We start from the raw sequence: 21,458 nt of genomic DNA on the forward strand, positions 1-21,458 counted from the left end.
ACTGCAATTATAGAAACAAAAGAGGTATAAACTCAGCCATACTTTTCTCCAGTGTATACACGTGGTCTTCTACTGAGTGCATAATTCTTAGTATTTGAACCTTTTCGAAGTGGATCATCTAGGGGTGATTGGTGAGGAGGATCTTCCAGTGGATTCCAGTAACTCTGTTCACACATACCTCGTAACAAAATTTCCGCGAGTTGTCTCGCTATCGTCTGTAAAAGCGAAGGATAAATATTTTCTTTAGAAATGCTGAATACAAACTCTTAAAAAATGCTCAGATTTCTTTCTAGTGAAGACTAGTTATGTAGAATATATTTTCTGTTATTTTACAACATCCAAAAAACAGGTATACTGCTATTTAAGAAGTGAAAGTTCCCAGTTCAATTCTCTAAACACAAAGAAAATAATGGCAGAAATAAACAACTTTTCAATTATATCAGTTAAATCCAGATACTTCTGAAGTATCAACAACACCAACTGCTGCTCCTATGAGCAGAGCACATGCAGGTATATTTTCAGACATTTTGTTCTCAATAACCTCTACTGCCTCGCCAGGCCTGGAGCAGTTGTTTGCAGGGAGGAGACCACAGTGGAGCAGATGGTCCACACTGCAGCCTGCTAAGAGGACCATGGTGGAGCAGAGTGATATTCCTTGAAGGAACTGCAGCCCAATGGAGGGACCCCATGCTGGAGCATGGGAAAAGTGTGAGGACTAAGGAGCAGCAGCGAGGAACTCACCACAACCCTCCACCCCCCATGCACCACTCAAGGAATGGGAGGGCAGGGAGAGGAGGTAGAAGAGTCAGGAGTCAAGGATTGAAGTTGAACCTGGGAAAACGGGGTGGGAGGAAGGCGTTTTAGTTTTTGTCTTTGTTTCTCACCATCCCATTCTCTCTTAATTGACAATTAAATGAAGTTAATGTCCCCCAAGAAGAGTCTGTTTTGCCTGTGACAGCAATTAGTAAGCAAATGGCTCTGCCTCAACCTACAAGCTTATTTCTTCCCCGTCATGTTAAGGAAGGAGAGTCCAAGGGCAGCTGGGTGGGCAGCTGGCAGCCAAAGAAGGTCAACCCAGTACAGACAGTTATAGTTTGTGTACTGATTGGGGCTGCATTCACTTAAGGCAGGAACTGTAACCTTACAAACTGGTGGATAACAGGTCCTTATCAATATCGTATGTATCTGTCTATTCATCTCTAACTCATCCACTATATTTATTATGCTTTACCTGCCTACCAAAATTCAGATGCTGCAATAGGAATAGGGTTTACTGTAACTTACCATTCGCAGGTTTTGTGTAGTTCTTGTTTCAACAGCTCTTAGTAACTCTCTAAATCTACCAACTCCTCTTGTCAAGTTCCTGTATATAAACATAGAATTTGACAGTATTCCAACTTGGATGTAGTAACACCATAATATATTATTTGATAAAATTGTTAAAATACATGCTCTCTTTTTTTTTTTCCCCTGCATAGCCTCATTGCCTTTCTGTGAGATAGACAGATAGCTACATTCATCTGGGAACCCCACTACTGATTACTACAACATTCCCTGCCAGTTTATTGAAAAGAGAAACATTTTCATGATCAGTAGATAGTTCAAGGGAAAGCAAGGAAAAAAGTAAGAAGCAACCACCTCAAAAAGAGAAAAGAACAAAACTGAAGTTGGTCTCACTACTACAATAGTTTTTAATTTTTGATGACATTGGATTTCAAAATATAAACTTTAGGGGAAAAAAATTCATTTTAGCTGCCTCTTGACACCTTAAAATAGGGAGATAAAAAAGAAGTAGATCTTGTAACTGTCAGTGAAAGTAATGTAAAATTTTGAGCTCCTTTTCAGAAGGGAAACAGCACAAACACATTAAGGTGCCCTGTGTGGCCAGACAAGGACTGGGGGATCAGTGTTCTGTTCTTGACTCTAGCTGTCTTTTGGTGTAGCTTCTGCAACTCAAGTTTCTTTGTCTGTGCTTCTTCCACTTCTGCTGCCTAAACACCTTTTACAAAGATTCAAGACCCTCAGAGGTATCATTCATACTAATAATTTTAGCAACCTGAACTTTCTTATAAAAAAATGGATTATTTTGAATGGTCTTCCAGCTTTATCTTTTTCTCATCTCCAGATCAGTTTTTTATTGCACATAAAAGCAGTTGATAATATTTTATTTTATATTAATACCATTTGTCTTTGAACTGGTGAAGAACTGGGTTGGCTTTTTGCTGAGCTGAAAAACTGAATTCTGCCACCTCAACACAAAATACAGGACAGCCATTTCAGTATTTGAAGTTTAGTTACAGAATAAAATCATTTTATCAAAAGCATATTTTGTGTTAAATCATTGCTGTTATGTCATATAGTTGTATTATCTTAAGGTGTGATGTTATGTGCAAGCTACATAACATTTACCCAAGACAGGCTCAAAAAAGAAATATTACATATTGTGTAAGCTTTCTGTAAGTAAAAGCTCTACAGCACTGCACTATAAATTTGATGTTGAAATTGCCTTCCTTACTCTGTTGTCTTTATTTATAAATATATTTAAAATACTGATTTTCTGAATTGCAACTCTGTACAAATTCAAAAAAGACAGCATTTTTATACAAATACTTTCTTTAAATTTAGTTGCAGAATACCTGAAACCAGTGCTGATGCAAGAGATCTTGCTATAGAACTGCAGAACTCCTGTAGAACTCCTATCTCTTTACCTAGAGACCTACTCATTTATTTTACTCTTCATATTACATGACAGCACTCATGTCTGTTCTGTTTTACAAAATTATCAGTGTATTTCAGAAACTTGAGTCTCCACCACATCTTTCACTAGCACAGACGCCATCTTTCATTAGCACAAGTTCACCTTCTAAAATACTTTTATATAAAAGCTCATTTAAAAAGAATTTCCAAATAACAAAAACTGTATGTACAGGTTGAAAGTTATGTCACCAATTGACTAAAAAGAAATAATCACCAGTCACACAAGAAATAGTAACTGTTTGTAAAAAGCCCACATGCTAAAGCAGAGCTTGACCACAGAGTGACCAGTCAGTATATACTAAAGAAAATTCATCTTGTGTAAATATCTAGCATGGAAATGACTGTTTGAAAGATAATGTTGATTTATATATTTCACACAGGTAGGCTACAACAGCTAATGTATAATACACCAACTTCATATACTAATGAAGTACAGAAAGTCAGTAGCCCGAATTTTAAGAAATCGCCCAAACTCATTGAAAGTCTGACACATTTGGCACCTTTGGAAAGCCAAAATACATATCATTCACTAATACCACATGTCAAATATTTTGGAGAGCCAACAGCAGATCACTGGAATCCCGGCTTTAAGTCCTCTGCCTTAAGTGCATATTTCCCATGAATGGAGTTCTCTCTCAAAGACTGTATTTCAAAGTGACAGACATGTCCTCAAAACAAGATTTAAAAAAAACCAAACAAAAACCAAAAACCAAAACAGACTTGCCAAAAACCTGAAATGATCCCTGCTAAATTGTCAAAAAAAGAGTTATGAGCAAGAGCTTGTCAGCTTGAAACTTTATCTTCCCAGTGCAGATGAAACATATACTACGTAGTAGAACTTCAAATCACAATGCCTTTATGAAATTCTAGGAACTGGCATTTTTTTCCATATGAAGTTTATGTCTTTTGATGTGTTACAAGAACAATAAAAAAATACTTCATGAAAAAACATGCAACTTTCACAAGCCCTTAAAAACTTCATGACAGGTTGTTATTAGTTGCCTATTACATTTTCATAAGCATCTACAAGGGACTAAAATTTGTGACTGAAGTTCTACTGTATCATGGAAGAAGCAGTAAGATTGTACAAGAAAAAAAAGCAGTTAAAATACAAATTAGTTTTTGCTTCATAAAGCATTTAACATTGATCCACTGCACAAGTCAACACAAACACAATACAGATTTGTCAAGCATCTTCTACGTGAAATATATACTAAAAAACAGACTTCAAAACTACAATCTAAAATCAGCCCAAAATTGAGTTAAATGCTTTGAGAGACAAGAAATGAAGCAAAATATACCACGACAATATGGGAGGTCTCCACACCACGCTGCTTTTAGCAAAGTACATTTCCTGTATTTGTTAACAGTCTGTAACACTGGGGAGAAGAGTGGTGGCTATTCTGGCACATACTTTTCCTGCCTAGCCCAGGACACACACAGCTTTTACCTGCTTTTCACTACAATGTGCCTTCATGTTAGCAGTTCCACCGTGCTGACTGAATGCCAGAGCAAAAGGGCACATTAACTTAAAAAACATAGTTCCACAGTGTCTGTAAACGACTTTGAGATCCCTTCCTTTCTCGAGACAAGGAATTTTAACATTAACACACACTCAGAGTTGACACATTTTCAGTCAAGACAAAGACAATCCACAGATGGACACTGCAAGTTACACACATGGGTTTATATGACTGCCTCCTGTCAGAATTGCACCTTCCTCGGTTTTAAAGACAATTAGAATGTTTGCTGCTTTAAATCTTCTTTGACTCTTTCAGTAGCAATTTGCCAGTTAGGCTGAGAACCAAGATCTATTGAAAGTCTAGGCAGATCGATGCCCTTAGGGCATACTTGCATCCTTGTGTCTACATATTTGCACCCTAAACCCCAACAATTCATGTTAGAATCTAATTAATTACTGTGATACATGATCAACTTTTATGCTCCTTTGAAAATTTCAAACACTATTTCTGTTTAGAATAATGAAAATATTTTAACTGCTCCCATGCAAAGGTGCTCACTCCTAAACAGGGACAGAAGTCAGTAACTGTAGATAGGATACAAGCCAAGTGCAAGAAGAAAATTAAGGGGCACCAAGGATAAACTTCCAACACAGAATCAGAAGACCTGTATATAGGTATGAAGGCCACCAGTAGAAAACTTTAGGCATAAACATACTTGTCAACATCACCACCAAGAAGTCTATTGGTTTCAAAAAGTATGTTTGGCATCAGACAACACAGGGGTTTGGCATTAGTGGTCCAGAAAAACCTCACACCCTAGAAACCACTTCTTATTTTTGTAGTTTTAAACACACGCCCAAAAAGTAGAAAAGAATGAAAGAAACTGCTAACAAGAAGCAATCTACATTTGAGTGATGTTAGAATAAAAAAACCAAATGCTATTCCTTATAACAAAGGTAGTGAGATCTAATCACAACATACTCAAAACAGGCTACAAAAGAAATGTTTTAAATTTAACCTCAGAAAGGTTGATAAGATTAATTTACTCTGTACTTACAGTGTATTTTGGTAGTATCTCCTCCATTAGTGTGAGAAGGGCTTTGTTTGTGAGGCATTTTCCTTATGCTTATCAATCAAAAAGCCCAAATATTTAGTCTACCATTGCCTTTTAAAGATTAAACATGCAATTAGAATAAATTTTGCTAAGTGATCTTCGACCAACCCTCACCTGCTCTGCAGTTTGGTGGCTAAATTGTAAGTACTTCTCCCATTTAAGAGAGAAAAGTATATCCAGAGCCATGCAGCCACACCATTGAATAGGCTAAGCTAATTATATTATTACCTCATTGCTGAGGCTTACTATATCACATTTTTAAAATACTCATCCTTTAAAAAGAGAAAAATCAAGAACAATGAGATCTACAGGGCTTGATCAAAGTGGTAAAATGGAAACTGCATTTTGGAATTGAGCTCATGTTCCAAATGCACCTTCTCTTTTGTTCTCTCTGTCTTCCTCTCTATATTTATATAAAGAAAAAGAAATGCAATGGTTGTAAACTCATTGATACTGTAAGATTTAAAGTTGGTGTATTTCTTCTAAGAATTCAAATAGGAAATAAAAAAAAGGAATTATTTTAAAGGTAAGGAGTAAGAGCAGGCAAAACTCTTAGTACGCATGCCAATCAGACCAGTGGCATTTCAGTAACTTCAGTATGATTGACATGTTTACAAAAAAATAAAAATTATTTAAATCCATACACTCTAGCTAATTATTTTAAGCCAATTAAGAGTAATTTACACGGTATTAAGAGAAGAAATGATTTCACATTGAAACAAGTTACTTTAAAAAGCAAGAAATGTGACAAATCAAGAGATTAACTCTGTAGCAACAGAACATCCTAATATCAAGGCCTGTCATTTACCCTCTGCTTTATACAGTCTCAAAAGAAGAGCTACAAGAAAAATGAAAAGGACTGACATTCTATGGCTCTCTGCAATAACTTTATTAAAGGCTGACAAAACAGACAAGACTAAGTACTAAGCACAATAGAGATGCTTCAGATGGTTGTGACTAATGTCTGTGTCTGGTTTCCCTCAGCTTTAAGAGGGTGGAAGGGAAGCATAATTTACTCCACAATTAGAAAAACATCCTGGTAAACATTTAGATATCATCTCCCAGAGGCAACACAGTTGCAATTTCAGACAGTTCTGTTTTCCCTCTCTCTGTTTCATACTTACAGTTTCAGTATTCCCACAATATCACGTAATTTCCACTAAACATTAATTATCACTGGACATTACTTTTCGAATAAAATGTAGAAAACACCTAATTATCTGCCAGAATCTAAACTACTCTTCTTTTTTTTTTAAAGCCTACTTAAAAAAAAAATCATTGTGACACACTTCTCATTTTATTGTTAACTCATGCAGAAAGAAAAATCCCAGGTATCTCAAATTCACTACAGAAGATCATGTTTGCTTGATGCTTAAAAGTTCTCAGTTGACGTTTGGGCTTATAAATGAAACATCTTCAGTGTGCCATTAGAGCTACACAAGCCTAAGTACTTGAAACAGTCCAATCAAGCAGCAATTCTTGCATTCATGCATTCAAAATGAAAACACACACTGCCTAGACTGCAGTTTCACTTGTATTTAGTCGACTTAATGGTTCACTGCCTAAAGAGGAAGATCTCATCCTCCCCATTCTCATCTCTTAGTGTTCTCTTATTCCACCATTCTTCCTTCTTGATATCTTCCTACTCTCACTTGCATGGTCCTATCTGTTTTCTGACAGCCACACCAGCCACTATCACACCTTGCAGTGAATCAATTCTTCTCACTAGTATGACAGAACGCTATGATCTGTTTGCTCTTTGGTTTCTGTGGTTTGGAGAATGAAAAGACTCCACAGAAGAACCAAACAAGTACCTGAACCAGCAAAAGGCAAACAAGAAAAATTCATGTTAGGAGTGTAGGTATGGAGAAGATGAGAGCAGGTAACTCTACTTTACAATGCCTGGACACTAACCCTTTTGTTTACTGTTTCTCTTGACACCACCACACAAACACAAAAGCAGGTACATCCAGAATAAACCTGTTTTGAAAACTGCAATGGAAGTGATTTTGTTTGCTTTCCAATACAGCAGTGATATCTCACATGTAAGGAATGTGATACTTCATGGGATTTCAATGTTTTTGAATTTAATCTTACTTTCTATTCTTTACTTAATCACCAACTTGTTTTGAGACTGATGTAGGATATGCAACAAGATCTCAAGAGATTCAGAGAGTGATGGGTAGCTAGCACTGTATTCTAATACAGTAGAGAGCTGATCATACAGTGTCTCGATGTGCATTTATGTCAAGCATTTACATAAATCCTTCTCTCATGGATTTCTTCACTGTAAAATCCCTGGCTGCGAGCACTGTATAGGAATATATGGATTTTTGAATTGCCTTCCATCCAGTGTTCCTCACTTACTAGCATGAGAGCTATATTCCTATGCTATTTCTATTATATGCTAAAGTGAAAAAAGAAAAATAGATAAAAGAAATTCTACATAGACAAGTCTTAAACTCTAAGGAGGGCTTTTTGTTGTGCTTGTCAAACATTTTGTAAGTCAATACAAATCAATTACAGCAATTACATGAAGAAAAATTGGTTGATTTTTTGATTTCTTTTCCTGGGTTAATTTTCTATTGAGAAAAAGCCCATCTATGACAAACAGCTTCCTGGAGAAGGCTGGGAAGGTCTTCCTTCACTGCAGCTGTGCCAGCACAGGTTAACAGCACCATGAAGAGTACAGATCTGCTCCGGGTTCCCCAGCCTTTGATTCAGCATGTGAATATGGAGACTAGACCAAATTGCAGTCTGGATCCTGGACTCTGACAGAGCAATATCCTTGGAAGGGGTGTGAAATAAAGGAGAAGCCACAAAAAATACCTCTGAGAGCCAGGAAAGTCTGGTTTTCACAAAGCAGACATCTGATTTTAGAATTCAAACAGAATGCAATTTTGCTTTAGGAGCATACAATTCCAGTACATTTGTGACTATTACTACCTCAAAAATAAAAACCATAAACAAGAGAAACTTAAAATCTCATAACATGAATACAAAACAAATACTAGGATAGAGGAATCACTGGGTACGTAAACAGCTGTCCTTTCTTCCTCAGGGGCATTGTACTTGAAAATAGCTATGTTAAATGCTAATGTCAAAGTTCCTGTGCTCATAGGTTTTCTGAGAAAAACATCACGACTTTGAGCTCCTTCAATATGAAATTACAAAGCAATTACTAGACAAGTCATGTAATCAGCCTGAAAGACATGTAAATTTATATATTTCAAAATTTAAAAAAAAAACCCACATAAACCCTACTTTAAGTTTTAGAACAGCTTCCAGAACTTTTTTGTTTCTCATTTCCAAGTTGAAATATTCCTCATCTCTCAAGTGAAAAATGAGTATGTAGTTTGATTCTTTAATAAAATTCTGTACACTTCAGAAGAAACCATTAATTTCAGTTTTGTGTTCTAACAGGGCACTAAAATAACACTCTTGTGCTTCAGAATAATTCCACTTCTTTTTTTTTTTTTTTAAACTAATTGCATTTCCATGTATTTTCAAAATACCACCACTTAGCAGTAAGGCTAAGTTAAGTTTCAAACACTTCCTAGTTTTTCATACAAGATAATGAAAAACTTGTATGATTTAATCATTTAATCATCTAAAAAGCTTGATTACTTGACTTAAAATAAAATCTCTGTACAGTTAGCAAACAAAGGGGAAATTTGAAGTGGTTCAATCAGCTTTCTTGGCAGGCAGCAATACTGAAATTATGGTCTTCCAGATAGGAATAAAAGTTATCTTGTTTTCTTTTCTTCTGTGTGACTGACATACCCACACAAAAATGATGATTCCATGTCTAGTGGAAGAAATGTAATTAAAAGAGTTGATTAGCCAACTGACTGCTAGACACGCAACAAACCCAAAAACCCACTCCATAACAAAAGGATTTCAGACAAATTAAATCCTCCAGCAGATTTTGAGAGATTTATTAGCACTCACTGGAGTGGAACCGAAGTCCAAAAAAACAGCAAAAGATTTGTAAACATCTGCTCAGATCCTTCATCATGCTCCAATGAATGAAGTACTACAGCCACTGTGCTGGTAACAGGGTAACATCTGAACTGACTCACACCAATGCCAGGTTATAGTTTGGTGACAGGAGATTTAACTTCAGACTCAGATCCTCTGTCAGGTTCCCTTCACAAACATACACAAATCAGAGATTCCACTGCACTGCAATACAAGTAGCAGTTCAGTCTGTCCGTAGAAACAGACTGGCACAATTTTCTTCTTCTCCCTTAACATTCATAAGCAGTCAAAATTCTAGTGGTTCCCTGTCTCCTCCTGCCCTTTCAACATCTCCAGCTTCAACTGCAAAAATCAGTTTACTTAAAAGAAACGCTTCCATTTCTAAACTACCTATATTAAAGATGTCTACCTTTCCTCTCCTTGAAAATGTTTATATAATCTTTACAATTTTAGATCAAAATTGAAGTACATTGCAAAGCTTAATGGGAAGATCTCAAATCTACTTTCTACAAACCTAACATCAGGAGGGATAACACATTTAAAAACAAAACATCCTTAAAATAGATGTATTAAAAAGCAGGCTATAAATTAAATTTGTCCTTATCAGCAAAAATCTATTTAAAGTTCTCTTCAGTTCTGGTAAACCCAAGTTTAAAACTAAAAAAAATAAAAAAGGGATCCCTAAAAGCAACATAATAAGCAGCCTGGAACAATGACCATATAAGGAAATACTGAAAGAATTGTGATTGCCTCTGAATTAAAGAAGGAAACTAAAGGATATAATGGCAGGAATATGTAAAATAATGATTGTCACAGAGGTATTTTTCCTAACACATTGCTCCCTCTCATACCACAAAAAAAGTACCACTGGCCAATGAAACTGGAAGAAGAATTAAAAATTTTATATATAATGTGTAATTAGCTTATAAACTGCAAGGAATCACTGTACTAAAGACTGCAAAGAAGACTATATGCTTATGTAGGAGCTAACAAGATTCAGCAGCTTCACTGTGAAAGATTAAAATGTACATCACCTTTACAATCACCTTTCAAAGTTCACACCAGACCAACTGATTATGGTCTAGGAAAAACACTCCTTTGGGCTGGATGTTCCTTAGCAACCCACTGCATGACTTTTTTTGTGCAGTTAATTTTTGTTTTCCTCATTAATAGCAATCTGCTATGTCTGTTGCTGATTGCTTTTATGCACAACATGTCAGATTGAATGCACCATTTCCATTCCTGGCCTTCCATCAAAATTCTTCAAACTGTGGAAGTTTTAGCTTATTCTTAACCATGACTGCCAGAGGGATTTTTTCAATACATGTATTTTATTTATTTTTTGTGCAGGCATGAAAACAGAGATCTTATTTTTAGCTCTGGTAAATGAAAAAAATTAGCTTTCAGAACATTCCATTCCTCCTGCGATTAAATTATGAAAACAGAACTAAAGTGTAACTCTCATATCATGTGTTATTGCAGCACTACTTCATTTCCATGCTGAAAGCCCCCCAAAACACTTTGAAAACTTGGGTAGTCTTTTTTCAAACTACCATCAGTACATTAAAATCTCGAACTCTTTACAGACACTGCTTGATTTCCTTCACCTCTGGTTTATGTATTTCAAAGAATAAAAAACATTTTTGGTGCAAAACAGTACTACCAAGAGTTCCAATATTTCAATCAAACCACATTTTTCCTAATGGAATAAGAAGTCCCACAAACAAATTTTTTAACTATGTAATTTCAACAAATGTCAGAAATGTACTTAAAAACCATTTGTGCCAAGTTTTGAAGTTCTTAAAAATGGAGAGTTGTACTCCGTTTCTCATTTTGTGTGGTAACTGCATTTATTTTTAGGTTTTTAAGGAAAGCCTTATTTAAAATAAATTATAAAGGAATTTCCATGCAGACTCTAAAGGGATCTATAGAGCAGATACAATGGAGATTGTATACTCATATACATACTGTTGATCTTCATGTACATTTATCCTGCAGCATAATGTTAAAATAAGTCATAACTGAAGAGATTTGGAAAAAAATTATAAAATCAAAATTATAAAAATCAAGTTTCAATATGTTGTCAATCACTTTCTAACAGTGTTCGATAAATTTCAAATAGTTAAAGATAAGGTATTTTAAGTTCTTACATTTAGTAAGTTAAACTATAAAATGCTTTCTGCTTAATACATTTTGATTAAATAATTTTACAATATGTAAATAAATACAATATGGACAGCCTCACTATTTCATTCAAAATATTACTACTTATATTAATAAGAGACCTCATGATTACAGAATCCACAATTGCTACAAACAATGATGTCCAGTAAATCACAAATACAAAACCTCAAAAAAAAAGCAAACACAATAAAAGAAGAATCAAATCTTACCCATTCTTGAAATATAAAACATGTGCTCTTTGCAGTCCTGTTTCCATGAAAAAACCAAGTTCTTGTTCATGTGCAGTGGGCCCTGGCTTAGGGCTTCTGTTTTGTATATTGGCATTAATTACCTAATAAAACAAAAGAAAAAGGGAAAAAATGTATTTAGAAAAAAAAAAAAAAACAAAAATCAAGTTTTGTGTACTTTTACACAAAAGCTAATACTTAATGTTGGAGAAATGTTTGCCTTCTGTAGGTAGTGATTAGTGGACTATTTCTATCCTTATCTCCACTGCCACCCTTTTCATTCCTGGATATATCCCTAAAGTCAGTTTATTCACCAAGCAGAAATACTGCTAAGCAAGATTTTATTATAGTTTTTCAAAAATTTTTGTGAAGAATGGTAAACAAAAGAGAAGAATATAAAAAAGCACATTTGCAACCTTATTCAGTTAGCAGGAGGTGATGATATTCAAAAATTTAAAACTCAGGTTAAAAAAGACTGCTGCAGAGAGCAGTAAGATTAAAAGCTACCTCCAGAGTGACTTCCAAAAAACAATTTAGAAATAACTTAACTGTATTACATCAGCATTAAGAATGCTGTCAAAATGGAGAGCTATCAGCTTTCGTTTGCCTTCATATTCACTGTACAGTCTACCAGATACTAAAAGCCAATAACAAAACAAAAACCCTTAGAAAATACAAGCCTGTATCTATTTTAAAAACAGTGCGAATTACTGTTCTCCCCATCACATCAAAGTTTTCTTTCCCATTTCTTTTGTTTGCATGATCCTAACTGTGTCCTATAAGCCTTTCAAAGACACCTGTCAAGTGACAGGCCCGAGGCTCATAAGCAATAGGTCTGAAAAAGAGGGTCAGATGGATATTGCCAGCTCACTTCATTCTAACAGCATTCACAACACAAAGAACAGAGCCCCAAGTGTATTGCTTTTTTTCAAAGGTATCTTTAAGCCTAAATAAAAAGCAGCAGTGTGTAACTACTAGAAATAAAGGGTACCACAAATTCTCTTTTCTCTAAAAAACCACTTAAAATAACACCAAATGAAGAGCCTAAACTTAACTTTCCATAATTCATAATCCATAACTTGTAAAAGGGAAGGAGGGTGCAGTAACTTGCCTAATATTCTGCAGAACTGTCCAGAAGTTATGTCTTGCCTACAGCATTAAGAATCTCAAATATAACAGCTTTCATCAATGAAATCCAAGTCTCCTACATACCTAGTACCTTGGATTTTGACAGTAACTGTAGTGCCATACGTACGTACAGTAAGGAATATATTACTGAGATAAACTGACAAATGTGCTATCAAATCCAAGAACCCTGTCCTGACTCAATTTATAGAACTATTAAGACTTATCTGAAGTTCATCTACATTTTAAAATCCTACGTTTATCTGGCTATCAGATCACGATTTTTCCATTGCCCGGGGATTGTGCCTATTAGGTGAAGCAAACACTGTCAGTTACTGTTCTGGATACCACACTGAGACATCACTGTACCTGCTGACAGCTACAATGTTAGGTCTGAATTTTACCTTCAAGTAGTTTATAAAAGAGAATTTAGGTGCAATTGTTATTGGCTTCAAATAAGCATCAACAAGACTAATTTTCAATCTTCACAGCTTCATTTTGAATTAAATTCTTTTTACGAATTACCTGAAAATCTAGTAAGTATATAAATGCAATACACATATTCCAACGTGTGTTTGAAAGACACCATAATCCCATGTGCATGAACGAACTACCACAGGGTAACAAGAGGCCTCAGATCAGCATCTTGAATATACAGAGTAACCCAGAGTTCTGTGCCTTTTTAGCCTACTGGCACTGTCTTCCAAGAGGTCAGAATGAGATAACAGTTAGAAGGATAGCTACCAGACAGCCATTAAGGCACACTGATTTATTGTCCAATTGTAGGTGTGCATTGAAGGCCTATGAAAAGAAATATCAGACATGTTTTTGTTGAGTTACCAAGTTGTTGGTAACACCACATCAATGAAAGATGAGCCACACAATTCTTCAATTAAGAAAACCACCCCAGCTTACCCTTTCTATCTCCTGAAGGTACAGGAGAGCAATATCTCCAGCCTTCTCGTAGCATGTAACAATTTCTTGTTCACGGTCCACATGGAGATTGCTAGCTGAGGAAGAAATTGGCAGCTTCTCAAGACAGAGACCTGGGAGGCAAAAAAAAAATTCAAATGAAGCATTATAAGCTAATGTCATATAATATTATACACAAAACATAGTCCAGGTTAAGCCTCTTTAGCCAGGAGAAGAAACAAAGGAAATGAAGGTATGGTCCCCTGATACAGACACTAATAACTATGTAAATAACATTTAATAACAATTAATAGTTATAAATCAAGAAGCAGCAATTTTTTTAAGCAATTTTATTTAAAAGACATTATGACAATCGACCACAAAAGTACCTACTGTCTTTCTATTCCAGTTTTACATCACTGGATTTGTCTTCATTTTTCCAGAATGATCATAGAAACCAATGCACAGTGAATAAAGGCACTCAAGGTAATATTAACTGACTTACTGTGCAAGGCAAAAGCATCTATAAAAACAAATACATTTTAAGAAATCAAGGTGTTAGGAAGTGTAATTCTAGTACTTAAATTTAGAAGAGGTAGCTCACTCTCAACAAGGCCATGTACACCTTTTCTGCTCAGGCCTTATCCAACAAACACATTATGTGGTGTTTTGAAGGAAAAAAATAATCTTTGCTTGTCTCAAATATAAACCCTACAACTCTTACTAATTCATCATATATCCTACACAAGTCACTTCTATTACAGTTATTTTCAAGATAATTAAAGAGCTGGAAGGAACCTCAAGAATACTAATCCATTCATCTGATCAAAGAATCAACCAACCTCTGATACTTGCCTAACCTGTTCTTAAAACCTTCTGACAATAGGAATGCCTTGACCTTCATATGCAAATTATTATAGAGCTCAACTATTCTCACAACTAGTAGTTTCTCCTCATGTCTAGATCTCCCTCTCTAGACTATTATTTCAATTCATCCTCAAAGAGAGATTATTCTGTTCTTTACAAAACATTTTTTCAGTATTCATCTAGAGAGAGAGACATGCTTGTAACAAAGAATGTCAATTCTTACTAATTTCTTTTTTCATGCTTCCTTGACAGCTAATCATTTTTATCTCCTCTTGACACTCTCCAACTGGTTACCTCTATCTTGACTCACTGTGCAAAACTGGATACATGGCTCCACTTGAGGCCTCAATAGCACTCAGCAGGGAAGATTAAAGATTTACTGGTTTTCATATAAGATACTTTAAAAAAAAAACTTTGGTGTTTTCCCTTACATGTAAGTAAAAATTCTCTTCTGTTTAGGATCTGCAACAGATCAGCAGCTCATATTCTGCAAGTCAACTATCTCATTTTACATTTATTTGAATAATGAATTGCATTTGAACTAGCACTTTCCACATGTTAAGAGATGTATTTCAGGTCATTCTTTTAGCTTGTCAGCAGTAAATGCTGATCATAAAGTGCCTTCAACTGCTCCCACATTAATATAATGCACAATTTAAATGACTGTATTCTCAATTCATTGTTGAAAGTTTTGAGAATCCATTGCTGAAGAAACTAAAAACAACAACAAAACACATGGTTATATACTGGGCAGAAGTGTGTAGAATGCCAGGTAGCACAAATCCAACTTGGACAATAGTTTATCACAGGACTTCTGTCAATCAATACAAGGTGGGGACACTATGTTTCATTGCAATTACAAAAGAAAAACCTAACTTCAGAAGATATGTAATTTGGAGGGGTTCTATGGATAAACTCAAAACTACTCAATATCTGTTGCCTCCAGATTATTTTAGAACATCTATTAAGTTTCAATACTAGTCTGTAAAAGTACATATCATTTGTATAAAAAACCAGATTTCTGGCTTGAGAGGATGCCTTAAGTCTGTATCAGAGTTTGTTGGCCACCTTTACTCTCCAATTCACCCTTTTACCAGTACAAACAACATATAACCTACAGCTCTATTTGCTAGCTATACATCCAATTAAGACGAAATTCTGACTCCAGCACTAACCCCTCTGCTAAAAAAAAAATAACATCTAGTATGCTTTTCAAAACCTACATATCCCTAAAGCGTGGCAAATACACAAGTAGTCTGTCTCTTAAAAACCTGCAAAACCTGAGTTTTACAACAGACACTGGATTTTTCTCACGTCATAGTTTTCACCTAACATACTTCTAAAAATTTAATATATTTGCAAATAGTCTAAAGTAGCTAACACTAATCTGCTTTTTTTTTTCAATTTTTCAATCAAATCACAAATATCTGAGAGGTTATTTTACTAACAGTAAGTCAGAGCTCCCAAAACAGCAAGATTATACTATAGAAAAACGTCAGTTATCCTGCTACTACAGTAGTCTTGAACAGACCCTCTGATAAGAAGATCTAAATGTAAGGTTGATACTGGATAGAAAGTTTGCAGTGTCCTACACAAACACCTTCACTCTCAGAGCTGACCACAGAATACAATAAATGAGCTGCAGTAAAAACGTCAAATGACCGAAAGCAGCAGAGAGCTGGTCCGCAGATCACTCCTCCTTTCCCATGACACTGAGAGCCAATGCCCCAGAGGTATCATCCCCTATATGAAGTATATAACTCAACTGACTGTTGATTTGATTCAGATTTATTCTTTCTATTTTTATATTTTATGGCCACGACCATAATCTTTTAAATCTGAAGGACTCACTATAAGGACATTCTCTCATTTCAGCTGAGAATTTTCTTTAAGATATGAAAATACCTCAGTGCTCTGCCAGAAATTTTAAGTAATGCAGCAGGGAACTACTAAATTCTAAATGTTCTTTGATGAAGTACAGAATACTCTTTCTTAGAGAAACTCTATCATATAATTACTATTCCCTATATTTTTCTGGTATGTTTATTACAACCCAGGAAAGTACGTATATTTTAAGCATGCAATGCTTTGGAGCAGGAATTTTATTTGGCGAACTATCCTGAAATGACCACAACAGAATGGTTTGCACACTGTATTTCTTTTGATGACTCAAGGAATAACTGCAATTCAATACTGTATTAAAAATGAAAACATATTAACTAGATGAAAAATCCTGAATAAATTCTGATTCTGTAATAGGTTAAAATTTGAGTCACTCCAGACTACTTGTTTAATTTTTTTCCTAAATACAGATGAAATTTAACAAATAATGTATTAAAGTACATAAAAGTACCATTTAATTTTAAACAGATATACACAGCAACACAGGAATAACAACCACATAATAATGCCCACTTCTTCATAAGAATACTGAGAGATGATGGAAGTTAATTAAAATAGGGATCATTACATTAGGCCCCCCCAGAAAAAGAAAAAGCACACGGTAATATAATAGGATTGAGAAAGACATGAAGTTAAAAAAACTCCACATATTGCCCTAAATTACTTGCTGAAGACTTCTCATAGAATCAGACAAGTCAGTTCTCACCTTTGTGTTTCTTCCCCCACCTGCCAGGCAGGAATCTCTGCTACTCTCCCCCCAAAAGGCAAGCATTTCTTTAACTGTTTACCAACTGCTTTGAGATATTCAGAAAATAGGTACACATTACTGCTACAAAATATTATTGCATTTGTTGTAAAGGTCATAGCTACCGATTTATTTAATTTTTATTCATTATTTTGTTTTATTCTGCATTCAGGAATATAATGACAATTGGTATCACAAGATGACTTGGATATTCATGACTTAAGTTTAAGCTCTTTCAGTTAAAACCACCTTAAAATAAAAGCTTCCAACAAACTGGGTCAGTTTTAATCTGGGAGGACACTTATCTCATACATATCTAGTCCTGATATCAAGCAAGATGACTCCTGAGGGAAAAGAAAGTGAGAAGCAGTGAAATGAATACTAGTCCATACTAGTTAAGCTTACATATTTTGCAAGGTAACTCTACAATTGCTTGTCAAAAGAGCAGAAGAGTAACAAACAGCATTTGGACAAGAAAAGAATATTCCCGACATTTAAATTACATGATAACTTACAAAGGTTTTCTTCAAATTTTCAAAAACTTTATAAATTACCCATATTTTGTAAAATATTGAGAAAGTAAACACTAGACAGTTTTATCACTTATTCCAAGTGGCATTCTTGTGTCTGTAGTCTCAAATCAGTGGCCAAGGTTATGCCAAGTAAACTATTTCATTTTTCACAAATAGAAAACCAGGCTGGCCCTACCACCACATATGCACAAACTGACCACTGCCCAAAAAAAGGATGCCTCAGTAACAACAGGTAACTAACTATACTTAAGAAGTCCTATGCAAGTAGCTAATCAACCATTTTTCTGTTAAAAAACAAACAGAAAACCAGTCTTCTGTAGAAAGTTCTGCAGGAAAACCAATCAGCACTCCCATTTCACCATACAGAGTAAACCAAAAAATTACTCTAAGGTCAAAAGGGAATCCACGGCACAGTTCAGATCTTTATTAAGTACTCTTACCACACAGACCATTACTGAGATAATTTAAAAAACACAACAAAACCACAAGGCTAAGGCCTATCACATCGACAGCATTGTATATCTGAGGATTATCCATGATGCCAGCCAGTACCTTGCCTGTATAAATTTTAGAGCCCACAAGTAATAATGGACTCCATGGTTTATCTACTGTTTCCAGTAGGCAAGTCCAAGGACAGATGAAAAACAGTGAACTACTGTTTTATACTTAAGTCAATAAACACATTTTTTCAAGAGAGAGAGTTGCTTCAATAGATACAGATTCCTGGGTTTTCTTCCTGGTTTCCTTACCCGGGTATGTAAAGTCCAAGTGTACTGGAGTACACAGCACTTAGTCTTCCCCATATGATATGCAAAGTGTTCCAAATGCTGTAACACAAAAACCCCTTTCATCTCCTTTTAAAGAAACTTCATGTTTAGCCTATGTATTTAGAACAAACAATTATACAGACTATGGCAAACACTTATTAGTAATTTTAAAAGAGAAACTGGAACAATCTGAGTTATTGCTGTCAAGGAACTCCCACAGTTTATTTCTGAACTTAGAACAAACACCGCTAATTTCACTGCAGGGAAGGACTTATTTCTAGAAGTCTTCAATCAAAGATTGTGACTTGCTTGCAGAGAATTTTTTTAGAAAGCAAGGCATGTTTTTTTCCCTTCTTCAATTCCCTACTGATATTTGCAAAGTAATTATTATAAAGGAAAAGAGAAAAATAATAGATAATAGGCAAATATACTACCTCTTACTTTCATAATTACTGCAGATGCACTATCTTAGTAGAAATTGCCTATTGCTACAGATTATCCAAGGAAATACAAACAATTAATTTCTCTGATTTTTCAAGTACCTTCAACTGCCCATCCCCTTATGCTAAGACTCAGGTGGGAAGGTCTCCCAAAAACTGTCAGAATGCAGGACCTCTATGGCTAGTTCCATACACATTTTCCAGAAAAGGCATCAGGAAAATGGTCAATATCCTCTTCTCCAGCATATCTGAATTTAAGGGAAGTTCCTCTAGCTAGCCACTCTTTTAAACACAGACCACTTACAGAGAATTAAATTCCATTCTAGATGATACACAGAGCAACACAGGCAAAACTTTCCAGAGCTGAACACAGCTTTTTGTCACACATGCTCATACTGCAATGCCATTACATTAGCACAGCTTTTCTAATGCCATAGTTATGCTAGGGTTTCTAAGTGTCTTGAAGTTTCTCAAAAAAAGAGAAAATAAAAAAGCACAGAAATACTCATCTCCTTTTCTGAACTGAATACCTACTTACTACTCCAAGCAGTCAATAAGACCATAACAATATTTTGGGATTTCTTTTAATATCATCTGAAATAACTGTTTTGAAACAATTGGTCACTCTTTTCCTCTAAATGTAATGAATTCAAATCTTTGTATTTTCTTAAGAGTACAAAACAGACTTTTACAATATCTTTTAAACAAAAGAGATCGGTATTTTTCACACACACATTTGTTTCTTCATAACCATGTGCCAGACAGTTCTTGCTGCAATACAGTCCTTTGACAGACCAGCATCTTGTAGAGGGGCCGAAAAAGTTCAAACAAAAGCTAAAAGCTGATATAAGGACTGATAATTGCTGCAGATCCTGGAGTGAGTGAATATCTTTCTGCCGACACCCCCCCCCTCCGAAAAAAAGCAGAATTGCTGCACACCAGTACATAGAGTGGACATCAAGGAAGCTGTTCGCTCAGGAGAAAGGAGATGATTTAACTATGGAATTTACAGTTTTGCTGTAAATGTTCAGGATTGCTCCTACAAGCATTTCTGGCTCCACTATGATACCCATTCTTCCTGTGCCATGAGAAAAAAAAGGCCAGAATCACTAATTTTTAATTTGCGCACAACATTTTTTTTCCCTCCCCTCACTCTGCCAAAGGAAGGATTCTGAAGAAAATCTAAAGATATGGAAGAAACTAAGAATAAGAAAAAGATACCACCAAACTGCTCAAGTCCTAAAGAATTCTATTTTAATAAGAAGCATATTATTTTAATTCAGTGTTTGTATTTCAAATACCACAGCTAAAAGCAGCACTGAGGAAAGTGGGATAAATGTCTGGGTTCCCCCTAGTCCCTGCTCCAGCAGAGCAGAAGTCATAACACAGGCTGGGGAAAGACAAGCTTTAATGGAGAAAGTCTGAAGAATCCATGGCACAGGGTTCCCAGCAGTGGTCTGGAAACTGCCTGCAACATTTGCACAGCAAGACAGGAGGAGGGAACCCAAGCTGAGTTCTTGACCCATTGCCTAATGAGGCTAGAGATCCCCAGCATAATTACTAAACCAGCTTTCATTTAGCATTCTTCCATGAAGAACTGCTTGGTGTCTGCTGACACAGGCTAGCAATGCACAAGATCCCATTACAACTGTATATGATTAAAGTTAAGCACAGCATCTTTTCCTAACTGCAGAGTAGCAATTCACATGCACCTGACACTTCCACTGAACCTAATGAGTATTTCCATGTTTCTGTAAACAGAACTAATTAATAGCCAATCATTTAACTTGGTAAATGCAACATTAAATTTGAATATGGGTCAGCAGCAGTAAAGATAGTCTCACCTTTCTCAACACACACCATCTAAATGTAAACACAGTTATTCAAACAGGCGATATGAGATGTAAAACAGTCTGCAGCAATAAGGCTACAGTTCTGTAATAACACAGTCTAACTTACAGACATCCCTCACATACTTAATTCGTTACTGTAATACAACACAGCCATCTTGACATATCTGGAGTAGTCTACTAATCTATACACTGTATTAATTATAAACACATTCTCTTTACTAAAATCAAGTCTACAAAGTTGCAGACTTTAAGAAATGTCAGACTTGTAAATTGCTATATTCCTCTATAAGCATTTTTACAAAGAGTCACCAATTTGTAATGCCAAGTATTATAAATTCATTTTTCAATTATGTCTTTTGACTTACACAGCAGTATCAGAGTTGTTACCTAAAATTTCAATAAGCTTATTTCCTATTTAAATATAAACTTGCTATTTAAGAGTTCCTAACAAGTTGCACCTCCCCAAATTAACACCTCAATATCCCACTGTGCATGCATCTCAACCCTGCTTCCACAAGCAAACAAAATTGCTTAGAAACATAGGAGACACTGCCATGTACAGTATTTGAATAATGCCTATGTGTGCTT

General features: G+C 35.4%; 1 protein-coding gene across 4 annotated transcripts in view; it reads right to left on the minus strand.

Annotated features, from left to right (window-relative positions):
* The window catches only part of TTC7B (tetratricopeptide repeat domain 7B), a 134,393-nt gene that overhangs the window by 86,062 nt on the left and 26,873 nt on the right, over positions 1 to 21,458 (minus strand). For all 4 annotated transcript variants that reach the window (XM_064658959.1, XM_064658957.1, XM_064658958.1 and 1 more), the window contains exons 4-7: positions 13,767 to 13,897; positions 11,709 to 11,830; positions 1,285 to 1,363; positions 43 to 215 (exon numbers count right to left, since the gene is read on the minus strand). In XM_064658959.1, the coding sequence (XP_064515029.1) occupies positions 43 to 215; positions 1,285 to 1,363; positions 11,709 to 11,830; positions 13,767 to 13,897 (505 nt within the window). The remainder of the gene's footprint in view (positions 1 to 42; positions 216 to 1,284; positions 1,364 to 11,708; positions 11,831 to 13,766; positions 13,898 to 21,458) is intronic.

This window comes from Pseudopipra pipra, chromosome 6 (genome assembly GCF_036250125.1).
Source record: "Pseudopipra pipra isolate bDixPip1 chromosome 6, bDixPip1.hap1, whole genome shotgun sequence".
Classification (NCBI taxonomy): domain Eukaryota; kingdom Metazoa; phylum Chordata; class Aves; order Passeriformes; family Pipridae; genus Pseudopipra; species Pseudopipra pipra.